The 18,290-nt window shown below is 47.5% G+C and overlaps 1 protein-coding gene across 5 annotated transcripts in view; it reads left to right on the top strand.

The window, feature by feature from the left end:
* The first annotated feature begins 1,190 nt into the window (after window positions 1–1,190).
* Window positions 1,191–18,290, top strand: part of LOC111840196 (rab effector MyRIP-like) — a 38,260-nt gene continuing 21,160 nt past the window's right edge. For 2 of the 5 annotated variants that reach the window (XM_023804762.2, XM_023804758.2), the window contains exons 1-2: window positions 1,583–1,773; window positions 4,881–5,118. In XM_023804762.2, the coding sequence (XP_023660530.2) occupies window positions 5,009–5,118 (110 nt within the window). In that variant the 5' untranslated portion in view covers window positions 1,583–1,773; window positions 4,881–5,008. Of the gene's footprint in view, window positions 1,210–1,581; window positions 1,774–4,880; window positions 5,119–18,290 lie in introns of those variants that run through there. The other 3 variants (XM_023804759.2, XM_023804760.2, XM_023804761.2) reach the window with 3 other exon arrangements.

The raw sequence follows: 18,290 nt of genomic DNA, 5'->3' as shown, positions 1-18,290 counted from the left end.
TTTGGGGTGGGGGGGTAGGGGGGGGAGGGAAGCAACATCACAGCCCAAATTAAATACATGTGCTGAGTTCCGAACCACAGCCACTTAGCCAGACTGTTCCACTTACATAACCCCTCTCTGGCCTGCCTAATTTCCAAGACCGCCATTGTTCTGACCCTCCCTCACTGAAGGACTTTGAACGTCTCCGGAAAAGCCATTTCCGCTTTAATCCGCTCATTCCTCCCTCACTGCTGACCACTGTATGGGCTCTAATCTGTTAATCCTACACAGATATGTAGATTTATGTCGACCCCCCCCCCCAGTGTTTAATTAATGCAGGTGTTCTGCAGATGCAGACAATTGACCTTTCATGAGACATGTCTGTTACAAAGGATGAACTATTTAGAAGGAAGGGTCAGCATGTCGGAGCAGTGGTCAGCGTGTCGGAGCAGTGGTCAGCGTGTCGGAGCAGTGGTCAGCACTGACACCTCTATGACCAGGGTTCATGGCTCCATGTGTGTGGAGTTTCCATGTTGGGGGGGCTGGCCGGCTTTGACGGATTTCACCACAAATCAATACCACTTGCCACGCTTCAGGGACTCTCTGTCCCGAGCCCAACGGCTGACCTGTGCCTCTGGGCTCTGGTTCTTCACGCTTTGTAACGGCGTGTGTGATGTTTCGTCTGCAGATCAGCACATGCGTAAGTGACAGACCGTGACTGTGTCCGGGCAGATATGTCCCCCCATTTATTGAGCGGTCAGCACGCGCACACACACACAGACACAAACGCGTCACACCCACAGTCACATTCAATGGACGATTCAGAGGTCCAATTAGCCATCGACAAGTTCATTTTAACGCAAATTAAAAGAGGATCACGGAAACGACCATGACAAAACCATCGCCCACAGCTACGGCCAGCGACCCCTCCCGTCACCCCACGGCACACCGAGACAGGTTCCAGCTGGCTCTGTGCTGCCACAGAATGACTGCACCCCCCCCCCCCTTTAAGATGACCTACAGAGTGTCTCGCCAAAATCCAGCTGGACTGTCAGGTGAGAATGGGGGGGGGCTGGGGCGGGAATGGCAGTAACAGAACTATGAAGTTTGACCTTTCGAAACAAGAACAAGGATTTTATTTCATGCATGGACCTTTTCATCTTGGTGACGGGAGGAACAGCTATAGCATTTGAGGGCGGAAGGTGTCAATTGAAAGCGTTTCGGAACGAGGTACGATTAAGGAACCGTACTGCTACTCAAGGTTTAGATCCCACAAGGAGCACTTCTGTTAGACCGTCACAAAATTTCTTTTAACCTAAGCAGGCTTAAAAAATACTTAGTGAGAATTAAATAAATCCATTTAACAAAACGGCATGAGACCGCTTGCGGGGAATCGTTGTAATCGACCGGTCTGCAGAATTATTTTTTTTTTAATTAATTCTGTTAACAAAATACCGCTCTATTTCTATATATATATCCATAACAACTAAAAAAAACCGTATCGTAACAAAATATAAAAATAGAAAACACATTCAAAAGCGTGTTTAGTCGCTTGTTTGTGTTGCACACCTCACGGTCATAAGGGAAGCGAGAAAACACACTAGGATTGTGTGGTGGGAAAATGACGGAAGATGCTATAGCGACCCGAGGAAGACGGACACAAATCCTTTAACGCACCCCCTCCATCTTTGACCGGAGGAGGTGGGGTAGAGGCGATCGCATCTAGGTCTTTACGGGAGGGGGTCAGTGTACAATACAGCACCTTTATTCCGACAGCAGGCGCATACGTACCCGGTGAGTAGTTTGTGGTCGGTAAGTTAAAGTTTTCTGAAACTTTAAATCACGTTCACCCAAAAGCTGGGGTAGATCGTGGATATTCCAGATAGCCGGGGATCACTTTACTTTTTTTCGTCAGGAAGGGCTAGTGAACGATTTTCGAGCTTCATGGCTGAATGAATTGAGAGTTAAATACTGGCGTCGAAGGGGTCCAGAATACAGCTTTAAGCACAAGCATGAAATTCTCAATGCATTGACCAGCAACGTTGTGTCGCACGGCAAATGCATTGTAACAAGTTTCACAGGTTTGTCACTTTATTGCCAGTTACACCGTTATGGCCAGTGTTACGAATACTCATTTTATATCATTATTTATCTCGGATAGTTATTTTGTTAATTATTTAGTCCTACGGTCCACTTTTATGTGCTGCGCTGTTTCCATCATTGCCCATATTCGTAACATTCCACCATTGCTCACTGTCATATTGGTGTCAGAGTGTGTCCCTTTACGCTTGCCCTGTCTATCTGTTCACTTCATGCATATATATGTAGCATCGCGCTCCGTCATTGCGTGTCACCGTATGCAGTGCGCTGAATATGTGGTGTGGCTGGTGTGACAATGAAGCCCCACTCGACACTTGATTTGAGGGGCAACGGATCTTGTGCTTCCCATACTTTATTATTATTTAACGGGCATGACCTGGCAATATGCCATTTTCGGTTATACGCGTGTATCACTGCACTGTAATAGCAGTAACGAGGGGTAGTGACTTTGTAAATTCGGCGGACGATGAAAATAAATTCGGGGAAAGCAGGAAGCGTGACAGTTGCCATTTGAAAACCTAATAGGGTGAATTCAATACCTGGCGTTGGGGGACACGCTTCTAACAGCGTCAGCTCATTGCCTCCTTATGTTAAAAATAAATGCCAAGTCATGTATAATAATTGATGCAGAAATGAGTGAGTCTTGTGGGTTGAGATGGGAATCAACTATTTGATATATATAAATATTTTTTTTTCCCGCCCGAAAAGGCAGGGTTTTGGGGTGGCATCTGGACTGTCGGACACTGAAGGGCTTATTTCACGGTTATCGATTGGAAGCGGCTTAAGGTGGAGCTGATGTGCGTGTTTCAAGCCCAGTGCATCATATGAAAGAATATGTTTGATATGGATTTCATGTAAATCATGTACATTCAATGAACCCATTTCTTCAAAGTGCAGTGGAAAAACAGTGCAAAATATTCACTTGGTTTTCAAGCACAGCTGCATGCCTAATTGACCACCAGAAAAATTATTCAGAAAAATTATGAGGAGACGCTCGACTGTTTGGTGAGGCCTGAATTCTAGGCCTTTGCTTCTGCATCCGTTGCCTCTCAACAGGGCTGGGATCTCGGACAAGTCCTTGCAAATTTTAGTTCCGGCTTAAAGGAAAAACAAACTGGGATTCCAGGAGACATGGTCAGTCATGATGATCCCAGAAAGTGTCCTGAGAAGGGCTAACTGCCCTTGAGGTGCTAAACAGATTCATTGCCTTAGCCAATGTTTTAAAGGCTGTTGTGAATATTTGTGTGAGAACTTCTTTGTATGGGTTTTTAAATTCCACAGAGTTTTAAGAGATGTTTTCTGTTTCAGCATAAAAGGGGTCAACTCAGGGCAAAGAGCTGTTTGGCCGCTGCATGTTTACTTGAGTTGGCCAAGTATGACATCCTTGTCTTTATCATTTCTGATGGGGGAGTATTTGGTCAGGAAATGGGCATGTAATATTAATGACCATTGTTGATTAATAAATATTTAAGGCAAGCAGATGTCCATAATTTTCTGTTGACACTGTCTATGAATTAAAGCCCCGGGTTAATTTATTATGTGGAATGATTGAAAATACATGTATATGGCGGAAATATAAAACCATGCACAGCAGCAGACTAACAGAACACTTATGATTGCTGAGCTGGTTGCCATAGTTACACCAAAACCGATTATATACTGGTGAGGTTTGCAGAGTATAGAAGGATTTTTAATTGTTATTGTGTTTCAGTGATGGGCCAGCATGCAGGACCAGATAAATTCTATTCATGAATTTCAGCAGTATGGGGAAAAAAAACGTTCTTATCAAACACAAGAATGAGCTCCCAGCTGTTTAGTGTTGATAAGAATGTGTTTAATTATATGATCTAATTTCAGGTGGCTTTAACATAGTAGGTTTTTTTTGGTGGGTGGCTCATTGGCTAGGGTTGGAGGTTCGAATTTAGCTTTTGCCCTGTGTGTGGACCTGTATCGCATCTCGGCCTGGATGTACCCCAACCTTGTGCCGTGTGCTGCCTGGGATCAGCTCCAGGCCCCCCAAACAACCCAGAACTCTGGATGGTGGATGGATGGATTATTCTTCATCTGCTTAACCTGGCCTGGGTCATACTGTAGGTGTGCTGTCACTGGCATCACAGGGCACAAGGCAGGGGGATGCTTTGGATGGGATGGCCGGCCACCATATGAGGGTATTTTACCCCTCCCATGGCTGTCTATGGGGTTTCCCTGTATATGGGGCACCATGAAATTAAGCAGTAGTTTGGCATTTCAACAGGACAGAGCTGAAGCTGGATCCTTGCCTCACCTCAGAGTCTCCACAGCCCTCAACAGCCCGGTGCCAGCGGGAAAGCAAAACACTAGCAATCACCAAACTTTTAATACCGATTTATATGCCTTGCACATGGATTTGTGGTTTTTTTTTGTGTGTCGTAATTGCTCTCAGGTGCCCATTTGCCATGCTAGTATTTGTTCCCTATGAAGGAAATTTGTTACTGTCTTGCTCCACTGAGAACTAATCCGAAACAGCGTGCTTGTTACATAAGAAACCAGAAGGTTAATTAAGCTTGGTGAGAAAATGACATTTAACTAATCTGTCTCGGCAGAGAATTATGCAAAATGTTGGGCACTGAGTGTAATTGTTGAACGTAAATTAGAAGAAACACTCTATAACATGTTCTTAATAATCATACATCCTGAAAACCTCCAGGACTGCAGTCCTCCTGGGTCAATGCAGCAAAGCCTGGAACAACCGAAAGGTGATGCTGGTTCCCCCGTGTCCCGCTGTGTGTGTTTCACCGCTTTCGCTCATTCCCTTTCCCTAGACACACCTGATCACTACTGCCCTGTGATTGGAGGACCCGACTTATCCCCCGCTCGCGATTGGACAAGCTGACCGACCTTTGCCCTGTGATTGGAGGACCCGACCTGGGGGCGTACCCCTCAAATCAGCATGGGCAAGAAGATAGACCTGTCGGGCCTGACTGAGCAGGAGGCGGAGCATGTCCTGGAAGTGGTGCAGCGGGACATGAAGCTGCGTAAGAAGGAGGAGGAGAGACTCAGGTGAGAAGTGCCCCGCCCCTATCCTGGCCCCACCCACTGACCACACCCCTTTGTCTGCTCAACAGCTGCAAAGACACAAAGTCAGACAGTCGTTGTCTGAGGCCTCCAGAGGCATGAGGTGACCAACCCATCGATCATGCTATTGATTAGCTTTGGGGAGCCTTGCAGATTATCATTGATCCCGGCTGAACAGTGACTCATCTGAGGGTTTCTGGGCTGCTCACAAAGCATCGCTTAAGACCACCCCACAACATGAGCGGTCTACATCTTCCACTGCAGTTTGTAGTCTAAACAGGAACTGCCGTACGAGGGTAACATTTACTGGCATGAACAGATTTATGGAGCCCAGTGTCTCCTGCATCCATCCATCCATCCATCCATCTGCTTGGCCAGGGTCATGGGGGGCATGCACAGGGCACAGAGCAAGGGTACACCCTGGGCAGGGTCCTACTGCTACTTACCGGAACATGTTGATTTTGGCGGGCATTATTTGATAGGCTGCTCGAATGAATCAATGAATCACAGGTGCTGATCGCACACAGACCACAGAGTCAATTTTCCTTCTTTTCAAATGTGTTGCTTCATGTTTTTTGTTAATGTCTGGCTGATCCATAATTGTGTCAATCTTTTGTGTCTCTTCAAATCTAGGTTCTGTATCTACCGTGTCAGCTAATTTCACACACGTTGCATCTGGATATTACAAAATGTAAAGGAAATAACAATAATGAGCAGGATTTTATCTGCTGCTTTTTCAGTAAGAGTGAAGTGCCGCGTTACCAGGCTGTCAGCAGTGCAGTGAAGTGCCGCGTTACCAGGCCGTCAGCAGTGCAGTGCAGTGCCGCGTTACCAGGCCGTCAGCAGTGCAGTGAAGTGCCGCGTTACCAGGCCGTCAGCAGTGCAGTGCAGCGTTACCAGGCTGTCAGCAGTGAAGTGAAGTGGCGCGTTACCAGGCCGTCAGCAGTGCAGTGAAGTGCCGTGTTACCAGGCTGTCAGCAGTGCAGTGCAGTGCCGCGTTACCAGGCCGTCAGCAGTGCAGTGCAGTGCTGCGTTACCAGGCTGTCAGCAGTGCAGTGAAGTACCTCGTTACCAGGCCGTCAGCAGTGCAGTGAAGTGCCGTGTTACCAGGCTGTCAGCAGTGCAGTGAAGTGCCGCCTTTACTGGCTGTCAGCAGTGCAGTGAAGTGCCGTGTTACCAGGCCGTCAGCAGTGCAGTGAAGTGCCGCGTTACCAGGCCGTCAGCAGTGCAGTGAAGTGCCTCGTTACCAGGCCGTCAGCAGTGCAGTGAAGTGCCGCGTTACCAGGCCGTCAGCAGTGCAGTGAAGTGCCGCGTTACCAGGCCGTCAGCATGTCAGTGAAGTGCCACGTTACCAGGCCGTCAGCAGTGCAGTGAAGTGCCACGTTACCAGGCTGTCAGCAGTGCAGTGAAGTGCCGTGTTACCAGGCCGTCAGCATGTCAGTGAAGTGCCGCGTTACCAGGCCGTCAGCAGTGCAGTGAAGTGCCGCGTTACCAGGCTGTCAGCAGTGCAGGCTGCACATCTCTCAGGCTTTATAGTCTCTAAAAGCACTTTCATGTATGTTTGGATACAGGGATGGATATATTATTTTCCAGCTTTCCTTATTAAGCCTCAGAACAGTTTGACCAGTTATCATTTCTGTAGCCTAAAATGCATTTTTATATACATTTAATCTTTGCATAGTATTTAGTGTTGCATTCATACATATGATTGGCTGTTTGTTTGACGTGTGACGTGAAAGGCTACTCGTGTGAATCACTAATGAGGTGTAACATGATAGGCTGCCTGTGTGGGTCACAAAGGAGGGATCATATGATTGGCTGCTTCTGCGGCTCACAGAAGTTAGCTGACCACCTGTGCGTTTTACTTGTCTGGTTTCGCTCCGCGGTGTTCTGGCGTCGTGCTCGGGCCAGGTTTGCTACCCCAGGGTTGTGGGCGGGTGCCACACGACCGGCACAACAGGTACCACGGAGACACAGCTTGTTTCTAGCTGACTTCAGCGGTTCATAGTCACCCCAAGCGATGTAGAGCAGAAGAGAATCACAGAAGAGGGATCGTAAAAATTCTTGGGTGATCCGACGTAAAGCCAGAAGCAGCAACTTCAAATCTGTTTTACGCCATGAAACCTGACTTTCACTTAAAAACATGCGATCGTATCCGATTAAATCATCAGTAAGTGACACAAATACCATCATGTGACTCCTAGGGCCGTGACATGTGACATTTACTGAGGGAGGTGGCTGCGTTCCTGGGATTGTCTGACCCTGACTTCCTTTCCTGCCTCCCGCTGTTACACTTTCATCACTGCTATCAAGCGGCGTCCAAATCCGAGACAGGAAAAGGTGGCGTTTTCGGGAAACGGCTGGGCTAGGGGTGGGGGGTGGGGTGGTGGAGGGAACAAACGGAAACACATCTCTATAGTATTAAAGGGGAATAATGTGGGACAGTCCCTTGTTGTTACTTGGCCCCTAGGGGGCGCAATGTCACACACACATTAGTGTCGGCCAATCCTATGGGACTGTTGGTCACCTGACACACCCTGTAGGTAGATGCCGCCCCTGTCCCCACATCTATTACCCTAGTGTGCTCAGTAGGGCATTGATTCTCAGAACTGTGACTGACCGCATCAGCTGGACCTTTGCTTTGTCCCATTTTAAATTCACCTTGTATACGGGCTTGGCCGCGGACCATGCTGTGAATGACAGCAGCCCTGCTGTCCGTTTCCACAGATGAGCCTTGGCGTGGAAAGCAGACTGCCCGTCATCTGAGCTCTGAATACCAACATGGCATCAGGTCCAAGCCCGCCCCAGTGTACCCTGTGCTGAAGCAGATTAGACCCAGATGTCAGAGGCTAATTTGCAGCGACTGATTCTTCTCTTGTGACAGGCCGCGAGAACCACACGTGTACCATTAAGGTGCACATGCATGTTTAATTCCATGCTTCCAAACATAGGCATGAGGGCGGGGACTCTGGCATGACATCACCACGGAACTCCCTCCTGATTGGCTGGGGCCCAGTCTGCTGCCTGGTTGGGGCTGTTCTTCTTCAGACATGTGTTTCATACCTCGGGCCACTCGGTCATACCTGAGAGCCATTTTCCGAGGGGTCAGGAGGTCACAAGGCTGGGGTGATGGATGCCAGTCCATCTCAGGACACTTACACGCACACTATGGGAAATTTGAAGACTACGTGAGGAGCAGTGGAGGAAACCCGCATCAGAACCTGCAAACACAGAGCATAAGCAGGGCTACCACTGTGTGCGGCACCGGGGCTACTCATTCAGATAGTGGGTCACTCTGGGTTAATGTCTCCCCAAGCCTTTAATACCTGTCCTCTTTATGTCAGCCTGCTAATTAGATCGTTGTAGCAAACCAGTGGCTTGTCTCCCTCACTTTCTCATTAATCCCTTAGATTAAAGGGTTTACAGAATAACGCCACGATCGTTAGAGCGCTGAGCACGGCGTGTCACCACTTGCAAAACAACGGGCTGGTTCACGTCCCTGAAAAACGGCTTTGTGGCCCCACTGCTGTGTTTTTGTAGGGAAGTGGGCGTGGAAATGGGATGCATGTATAGGAACCTACATTCAGTCCAAATGCACCCTAATTATTGGGATACAACTAGGCCCTAACATTTATACCAACATGGCCGTCCTATATCTGTTTACTATACTTATAGAAAACAAGACACTAAGTAAGTTCCTGTACTATACCTGCACACCCCTACTCTACTTGCACACCGCTACACACCCTACTGCCCCCTACCCCACATGTACCTAAAGAGATTCTACAGTGCACTTACTCCGTGTACAGTTTCATGTACAGTTAGTGGAGGAGTGTACTTGTAAACACAGAGTGCCCCTCCCCCCTGGACGCACACTGTGAAGGCAGACTGTGCATTTCGGCATGGCGGGGGGAGGGGACACCTCCCTCGCCTCATTGCCTCAGAAAAGGAGGAAGCTCGCAGCAGATACCACGGTAAAAATAGAGTGGGTTCTGCTGGTGTCCACTGAACACAGAGGGACTCCCTCCCCGGCTGGGCCCTGAAGACCAGCCTCCTGCTCCGACTCCTCGTGACGGTGAGACCGCAGGTCACACCAGGGCTGCAGAAATGAAGAAGTTGTTGCTTACCACTAGTGTGTGAACGTACGCTGCGGCCGGACGCCCCTCAAATATCTGTATCTTGCATTTTTTTTACTGTTCTGGTACACAATTATAGTCTGCTAAAATTGATTTTTTTGTCCATACTATTGCATATAAAAATAAAAGACATTTTAGCCAATCGCTATATGGATATGTGACCCCACTGGCTCCTGTCTATGCTGAAAGAACCTTCTAGATGGGACTGGTTAGCACTCACTGGAGCAGCCTGGGAAGGGGACCTCCATAGGGTGCTGCTGGAGGTCTGTGAGCTTGTAGGCATTTATTGACATCTCAAGTTGTACAAAGGAAACTTCCTCGGGATGTCTCTGATTGGTCAATGTGTTTTTAATACTTCCTCGGGATGTCTCGGATTGGTCAATGTGTTTTTAATGGTCTAGTTCTCTTTTGTTCGGTTTGTCTGCTATTTGTTTTGGTGGGTGAGTGGGTTGTTTAGTGCAGCAGGGACACATTTGGGGGAACAGGAAGCCCCTTGGTGACTCTGGGGTGGGGTTGGGCAGTACATCCGGCTGACCTCACCGTGACTGCGCCTACGGTGACAGATGTTCCTCTGCATGTCCTGAAGTGTGGTGTTAGAGACTCAGCCTTCATTCCTGGGGAGAAATGTGGACCCTTTGAAGTTTGGTCAGAAGGAGTGTGAGCCATAGACAAAAGGCAGATGGCATTGATGTAGTGTAGTCCTTCTCCCACCAGGAGGTGCCGCTGGAACCTTTAACCCCATTCCAAAAAATAACAACAGAATGCAATGACATAAAAATCTCATGAAACTGATATTTTATTCACAACAGAACATATAAAACAGGTAAAATGTTTAAAGTGAGACATTTTGCTATTTAGCGAAAAATATTGGCTCATTTTGAATTTCATGACAGCAACACGTCTCAAAAAAGTTGGGACGGGGGCAATAAGAGGCTGGAAAAGTTAGTGGTGCAAAAACCCAACAGCTGGAGGAACAATTTGCAAATAATTAGGTCAATTGGCAACAGGTCAGTAACATGACTGGGTATAAAAAGAGCGTCTTAGAGTTGCAGTGTCTTTCAGAAGTATAGATGGGCAGAGGATCACCAATCCCCCTAATACCGCATCGACAAATAGTGGAGCAATTTCAGGAGAAAAGTTCCTCAGTGTAAAATTGCAAAGAAGTCGAAAATATCATCATCTACAGTACATAATATAATCAAAAGATTCAGAGAATCTGGAGAAATCTCTGTGCGTAAGGGACAAGTATTCTGGATGCCCATGATCTTCGGGCCCTTAGGCAGCAGTGCCTCACAAATAGGCATGATTCTGCAATGGAAATCACTAAATGGGCTCAGGAATATTTCCAGAAAACGTCATCAGTGAACACAATTCGTTCGGAATTGAACACGGTCCGGGTACTGAACTAGCCTGCCAATGGTCCAGATCTTTCACTCATTGAGAACATTTGGCGCATCATAAAACAAAAATTATGACAGAAGACCTATGGCAGTTGAGCAACTAGAATCCTGTATCTGACAAGAATGGGACAACATTCCTCTCCCAAAACTCAAGCAACTGATCTCTTCAGTCCCCAGACGTTTACAGACTGTTGTTAAAAGAAGAGGTGATGCCACCCAGTGGTAAACATGACCTTGTCCCAACTCTTTTGAGACGTGTTGCTGCCATGACATTCAAAATGACCTTATCTTTTCCTTAAAATGATACATTCTCTCAGATTAAACATTTGATGTGTTTTCTATGTTTTGTTATGAATAAAATATGGGTTTATGAGATTTCCATATCGTTGCATTCTGATTTTATTTACAATTTGCACAACGCCCCAACTTCATAGGAATTGGGGTTGTGATCCATGCATCCAGCATGAACTGCAGAACATGTGTGGAGCCCCTGTGAGAAACCTATTCCTCCCGCTGTAGATGTAAAGTCTTTCTTGCCCAGGTGCCGTTGCTTAGCAACATGCAGCCTCCTGGCTGGAGGCTGGGGGGATGCCATGGCGTGTACCCGAGCCTCACCACTTGGCCAAGGTGAATTCCCTCATCATGGGAGTCTTGGTTGGTCCTGTGTGGTATTTAGTCAGAAGGCAGAACATTTGGAAGGTGGTGTGTTCAAACCCAAAAGGATTCCCTACATGTCTACCGAGCATTTACTTATTAATATCTGCTACCCTGTCAGCCATTATAGTGATATTGCAAAGGGGACCTTGACAAATAAATAAAAAGCATGTAGTTCTAGTTATTTACAGATATGGAAGGTAAATCACTGTCGCAATCACTGTCGCAATCTCTCACCCTCACAGACCTGGCTAATCTCTCACCCTCACAGACCTGGCTAATCTCTCACCCTCACAGACCAGGCTAATTCCTCACCATCACAGACCAGGCTAATCCCTCACCCTCACAGACCAGGCTAATCTCTCACCCTCACAGACCTGGCTAATCTCTCACCCTCACAGACCAGGCTAATTCCTCACCATCACAGACCAGGCTAATCCCTCACCCTCACAGACCAGGCTAATCTCTCACCCTCACAGACCAGGCTAATCCCTCACCCTCACAGACCAGGCTAATCCCTCACCCTCACAGACCTGCCTAATCCCTCACCCTCACAGACCAGGCTAATCCCTCACCATCTCAGACTTGGCTAATCCCTCACCCTCACAGACCAGGCTAATCCCTCACCATCTCAGACTTGGCTAATTCCTCACCATCACAGACCAGGCTAATTCCTCACCCTCGGCGAACTAGCTAATTCTTCACCATTGCAGACCTGGCTAATTCCTCATAGTCACAGACCAAGATAAGTCCTCGCCCTTGCAGACCTGGCTATTCACTCATCAATGCAGATCTGGGTAATCCCTCACCCTCTGCGACCTGGCTAATTCTTCACCATTGCAGGCCTGCATAATTCTTCACCATTGCAGGCCTGCATAGTTCTTCACCATTGCAGACCTGGCTAATTCTTCACAGTCATAGACCAGGTTAATCCCTCACCCTCTGCAACCTGGCTAATTCTTCACCATTGCAGACCTGGCTAATTCCTCACAGTCACAGACCAGGTTAATCCCTCACAGTCACAGACCAGGTTAATCCCTCACCCTTGCAGACCTGCATAATCCCTCACCCTCGCAGACCTGGCTAATTCTTCACCATTGCAGACCTGGCTAATTTCTCACAGTCACAGACCAGGTTAATCCCTCACCCTCTGCAACCTGGCTAATTCTTCACGGTCACAGACAAGGCTAATCCCTCATCCTCGCAAACATGGCTAATCACATGCCCTCGCAGATCTGGCTAAACCCTCGCAATTGCAGACCTGGCTAATTCCTCAAAGTCGTAGGACTGGCTATTTCCTCATCATTGCAGGCTGGGTTAATCTCTCATGTTCGCAGACCTGGCTAAATCCGAATTTGTTACAGTATAGCTTCCCGTGGTTGTTGATGTTGTGTTACAGTTGAAGTTTTTTTGTAACATACGTAGGCTGAATATCATGCTGCCAACCTGTCACAGTGTAAGGCTGGCCCCCTGACCGGGCCAGGCAATGTGGATCCAACGTGGAAGCAGGCCTGCCCTGGTGCACCATGCTCTTTAGATTGGCATGGTGCCTTCAGGCAGGCCTGCCCTAGTGCACCATGCTCTTTGGATTGGCGTGAAGCCTTCAGGCAGGCCTGCCCTGGTGCACCATGCTCTTTGGATTGGCGTGGTGCCTTCAGGCAGGTCTGCCCTGGTGCACTATGGTCTTTGGATTGGCGTGGTGCCTTCAGGCAGGTCTGCCCTGGTGCACCATGCTCTTTGGATTGGCGTGGTGCCTTCAGCTGACTGAATCGTCTGCCTGTTCCCGGCTCAGCCAGCCCCTTGGCCTGTGCCGTGGACCATAAATAGGTTCCCTTGCGTGGATCTGAATCAGGTTCCTGTGAAATCCACTGGAGTGGACTGTCGCAATGGCGTGGACCTCCTTATACCCCAGCTTGAGACAATGAGTGCCATCGTGGTTAAGAGTCTGAAGCTTTTCCAGAAAGCTGCAGATTTTTATTTATATTGTTAATATTTGCTTTCTTGCCGACTTCACTGTGCAGGATAGTAACGTATGAATAATTGTGATGAATAATTAGGATGAATTTGCCTCGTGGCCATGGTTAACCACAGGTTACTGTGCTCTAAAAAAGAAAAAGTTTAAAAATTCCAGAAACGGTTCATAAGTTTCAAAACGCTCACCAAGCAAGTACAGGCGGTAAGCTAGGGGGTACCTACTAAGATATTTTTGAACAAATAAACTTTTCTCATTACAGGTTATATACAGGTACATAATACAATATTTTCAGCATAAAATGTGTAACAGTAGCCTGTGTTTTTTCATTGTCCCTTCGTCCTTTGAGGGCTATAAAAAGCATGATACATGATATTTTTTCATTGCTATACCATCTCTTGAGGATTTGGCTACAATCTCAGAATCCCTTTCATTCGAGAGAGTACAGTAACTGTACAGCACTGTATAATGCAATGTTATGACTGCGCAGTTTATCAATTGGACTTTACTGTATGTATATACATAAAAATTACATTATATAGGGGTCCGCACATGGTTTGCTATTATCCGTGTTTTCGGCTATCCGCAATACGTCTTGAAACATATCACCCGGAGATGTGGAGAGATTATTGTAAAATGTATACATTTATGATAAATTTTATATTTAAGCATGTGCGCGATAGAACAATCAACAGGATGGGATACGTTACAGTGATCCCAGCTTGCGATGAATCCTCATGGTGTTAGCGTCAGCACAGTGCTTATGTGTTTTACAGTTCTTGGTTTGTTTGGTGTCTTCCTGTAGCTCATCAAGTACAGCATTGTGTTAACAATGCAAAGGTTGTGGGCTTCAATCCCATATAAATTGTCATCCTTCTCTCTAGTGCAAGTCACTATGGGTAAGAGCGTCAGATGAATGACTGTAATGTGTTACATCGATATTCTTAGCCAGCGATGGTTCTTTGTATCAGGTATATGTGGCTATGCCCACCTTTGGAACATGTAAGTGAAGCTTTGAGGGGACAGCTTCAGAGAAACCTTCTGTGAGGGGTGCAGCCAGGGGCAGGATCTCTAAGGCTCCACTCAGAAAGTCACTTTGCCCCTCTCTTCCCCCAGTGTAGTAAATGTTTGTTGTCATCAGGAGGCCCTAACCGTTGGGGACCCAGGGAGATGCATGGGCTGGCTGGTGGTAACTGGAGACCTGAAGGGCGATGCTGTCTCTGGGTTAGCAGAGTCCGGAGGACGGGGCAGATTTCCCCCGATCAGCACCTCCAGGCTGCGTCCGTGGGCGCGGTTTCCAGGCGAACGCGGAGATGCACTGCTCGGTGAAAAGCGATCCGCTTTCTTTAGGAAATAAAACTGCAAAATAAGGAGGAAGGTATCTCTGCACGCGGTGAGACGCCAGGGCAGGAGATGGCAGTGAGAGCACTGGACTGGTGTGCCCTGCGTGCGGGGGAGTGTAATCACTCTCATTCTGTACGCGGTGAGACGCCAGGGCAGGAGATGGCAGTGAGAGCGCTGGACTGGTGTGCCCTGCGTGCGGGGGAGTGTAATCACTCTCATTCTGTACGCGGTGAGACGCCAGGGCAGGAGATGGCAGTGAGAGCACTGGACTGGTGTGCCCTGCGTGCTGGGGAGTGTAATCACTCTCATTCTGTACGCGGTGAGACGCCAGGGCAGGAGATGGCAGTGAGAGCACTGGACTGGTGTGCCCTGCGTGCAGGGGAGTGTAATCACTCTCATTCTGTGAGGACAGGCCTGGTGTTTGGCGATTAACCTGCAGAGTGTTATCTCACATTTGTGTTCAATTTAATGAGCTCTGCTGTCCTTGGGGGGAAAAATGATAACAAAATATGTACTTTCTGGGGAAAAATTCCCCGCAGAAAATAAGTGCCCCATCCATCCTCACTGCTGAAACCAAATAAAGGGTTAAGTATTTTTCTGTTATCAGTTTCCATCTGTTGTTGATTTGTCATGCTGTCTGGAATCATTAAGTGCATTAACATTAGAGTTAACGTCCACAGGCAGACAGAGGAGTGTGGCTGCATTCGGTGTGTGCCTCACTGACAGTGTCAGAGGGCATGTGACCTGTCACGGACTCGGGACGCTCTGCTGGCAGCTGTCGGTTTCCATGGAGATGGGAATCCTGCGGAGGGATCATGCTGGCTGTCCAGATTGCCGCTTGCTCCTTTAACTCGGCAGATGTACAGGTGCTGGGAACCTCCCCCCCCCCTCCTTCATTGAGGGACATTTATGTTACTGGGGCCAAACCCCATTTTGCTGTGTGCATTTTGCACCCACATCCAGCAAAAATTGCCCCACAGATCAGGGACAACTCCGCTGTCCTCTCCTGCCTCGAGTTCTCCTAGTGGTTATGTGTTTCAGCGAGTATGGCAATTCAGATCTGCAACTATCGCTTCTGTGCCCTGTGATGGGTTGGGCGCAGGGTTGTTCCATGCCTTGCGCCCTTAGCCTCCGGAATAGGCTCCGGACCCCCCGCAACCCTGAATAGGACGAGCGGTTTCAGAGAATGGATGGATGGATGGAATTATCACTTTTGTGGGCAGCTAGTGATGTCTGACTATGCTTCCGGTTGGTAGCTTTCAGCACAGTCTGGCTAAAACCTACTAGGCCAGGATATTTAATATTCTCATTTGAATCCTGGTGCGTTTGAGCCTCTCAGTCTCGCTGGGAAGGTATGGATAAAAGCCATATATATGCTGCTTTTATTTGGTAAAAAAAAAAAACCCATTGTGGTTAGGAGACACATAGGTGATGCAGAAGAGAGGTAAGAGAGAATTCATGGTGATTGTATATGATAACCAAACATGGGTGTATTTTTTACACTGTTATGAGAAAACCAGTTTCTTGGAAGCATTTTAGGGGAGTAAATAAGAGGATTGGTTATCAGCACTCCTCAGAAGATAAAGCCTGAGATTGATGTCGGGGGGGGGGGGGGGGTGGTCAAATCTAGATGGGGGGGGGGCATTTGGGGGTATCCTGGGGCAGTAATAGGGGGAGGCGTGCGGCTCAGCAGATTAGGAGGCTGTGCCTGTTATCTAAAGGTTGCTGGTTTGAATCCCAGGTTCTGTAGTGTGATGGGCCCTTGAGCATAGATGTTTAACCTTGAGTCTTGCAGGGACTGTCTGACCCTGCGTTTTCAATCGTATGTCACTTTGGATACAAATGTGAGTAAATGTGACGTAAAGAGAAGGACAGGAAAGATCTGGGGGTTGTATCACCAAGCTGCATTTTTGGGTTAGCGAGATAACTTGTCGGATTAAAGGTAGTCTGGGCTAAATACGAGTCAATGAAGATAAAGTCTGTTTAAATTGGGGTACCTTCAATCTGACAAGTTATCTGGCTAACTAACAAATCTCACTTAGTGATACAGACCCCAGAGTGACTGTTTGGTGTAGTAGCCCTGGTTTGGTGGGGAGGTGCTTCAGGTTAATGGGCCTTCCAGGGCCGTCTGTCACCGTTACCATGGCAGCGACAGCGCCACGCCCTGTCTGTATGCAAGCCGGCCCTTTGAAGACATGTTGACTTATTGGAGAAATTGGATTTTCGTGGCTTGTCGTGGCAACTTCCATGCATTTTCATTTCTCTGCGGTTCGACGTTCTGTGGAAGCTCCCAAATTACATCGACGTTTTGTACTCCTGAATTTTTTTCTGCATCTCAGGGTGGGGGCCATGGGGGTGGGGGTCCGTTTCCAATTTCTCTGGGAAGGTGAGATCGATGCTATTTTAATCAGTGATATTCAGCACTGTCAGGGTTCTAATTTCCTCTGGTTTTCATTTATTCCGGTTTTCTTTTCAAAACAAGGGTCCTCTGCTTCATTGTGACACTGATTTTCTGGCCTTGCGACAAATGTTTATATGAACCAATAAAACCAGTGACGCTGAAGGAATTTGTTTTTAAAGTGCATTGAAGGAATGTTGCATGAGACATAATTAGGGTGTGTGTGTGTGTGTGTGTGTGTGTATGCACGCATTTATTTGAGTGCTCTTTCAGAGAGAGGTCCAGGCCTAAGCTTCTCTAGCAGAGTATGGGCTGCATCTTCAGGCCCCTGGGCTGATGACATCAGAAACTTAGATCCACACCATTCTCCTGTTCATACCTCCAAGGTCCCTGTGCTAAATCTGCTTTCCCTTCATGCCACTCTCACATTTACTGATTCTGTACTTTGCACATTACTCTGTTTGTTCATTCTGTAGTCAGTGCATTACTCTGCATATTACTCTGATAAATTTATACTCTACACATTACTCCCAGTTTGCTAAGTATGTACTCTGTTCATTACTGTTTCTAAATCTGTATTCTGTGCATTGCTGTGCTTGCTAAATCTGTACTCTACACACTGCACTGATAAATCTATACTCTGCACATCGCTCTCAGTTTGCTACGTCTGTACTCTGTCTATTTCTGTTTGCTAAATTTTTACTCTGTGCATTACTCTTAGATTGAATCTGTAACATGCACTTTACTCTCAGTTTATCCATGAAGGGATACAAGTTTTGGTAAGATTTTGTTTGTCTCCTTTGGTTGCTTAATATGTCAGTAACAGGGTCTTATGTCTTACAGAAGGGTTTCAGAATGGGGAGAGGCTGGGATGGGAGTCTTGGGTACATTCTGGGTGTGGTGACCCATCCAGAAAGGCTTTGCAGCAATGTAGGAGATGTCCGCCGCTTGCAGCAGCCCTTTGGGTTGATAGCCCTCTGAGGATTGGGTACATTCTGGGTGTGGTGACCCATCCAGAAAGGTTTTGCAGCAGTGTACAGTACGAGATGTCCGCCACTTGCAGCAGCCCTTTGGGTTGATAGCCCTGTGAGGATTGGGTACATTCTGGGTGTGGTGACCCATCCAGAAAGGCTTTGCAGCAGTGTAGGAGATGTCCGCCACTTGCAGCAGCCCTTTGGGTTGATAGCCCTCTGAGGATTGGGTACATCCATTGGATTTTGTACACGAAGCATCCGGGGTTGACGACTCTCATG

Source organism: Paramormyrops kingsleyae, chromosome 4 (genome assembly GCF_048594095.1).
Source record: "Paramormyrops kingsleyae isolate MSU_618 chromosome 4, PKINGS_0.4, whole genome shotgun sequence".
In the NCBI taxonomy this organism is placed as follows: Eukaryota; Metazoa; Chordata; class Actinopteri; order Osteoglossiformes; family Mormyridae; genus Paramormyrops; species Paramormyrops kingsleyae.
This window is presented reverse-complemented; position numbering and strand designations above follow the sequence as displayed.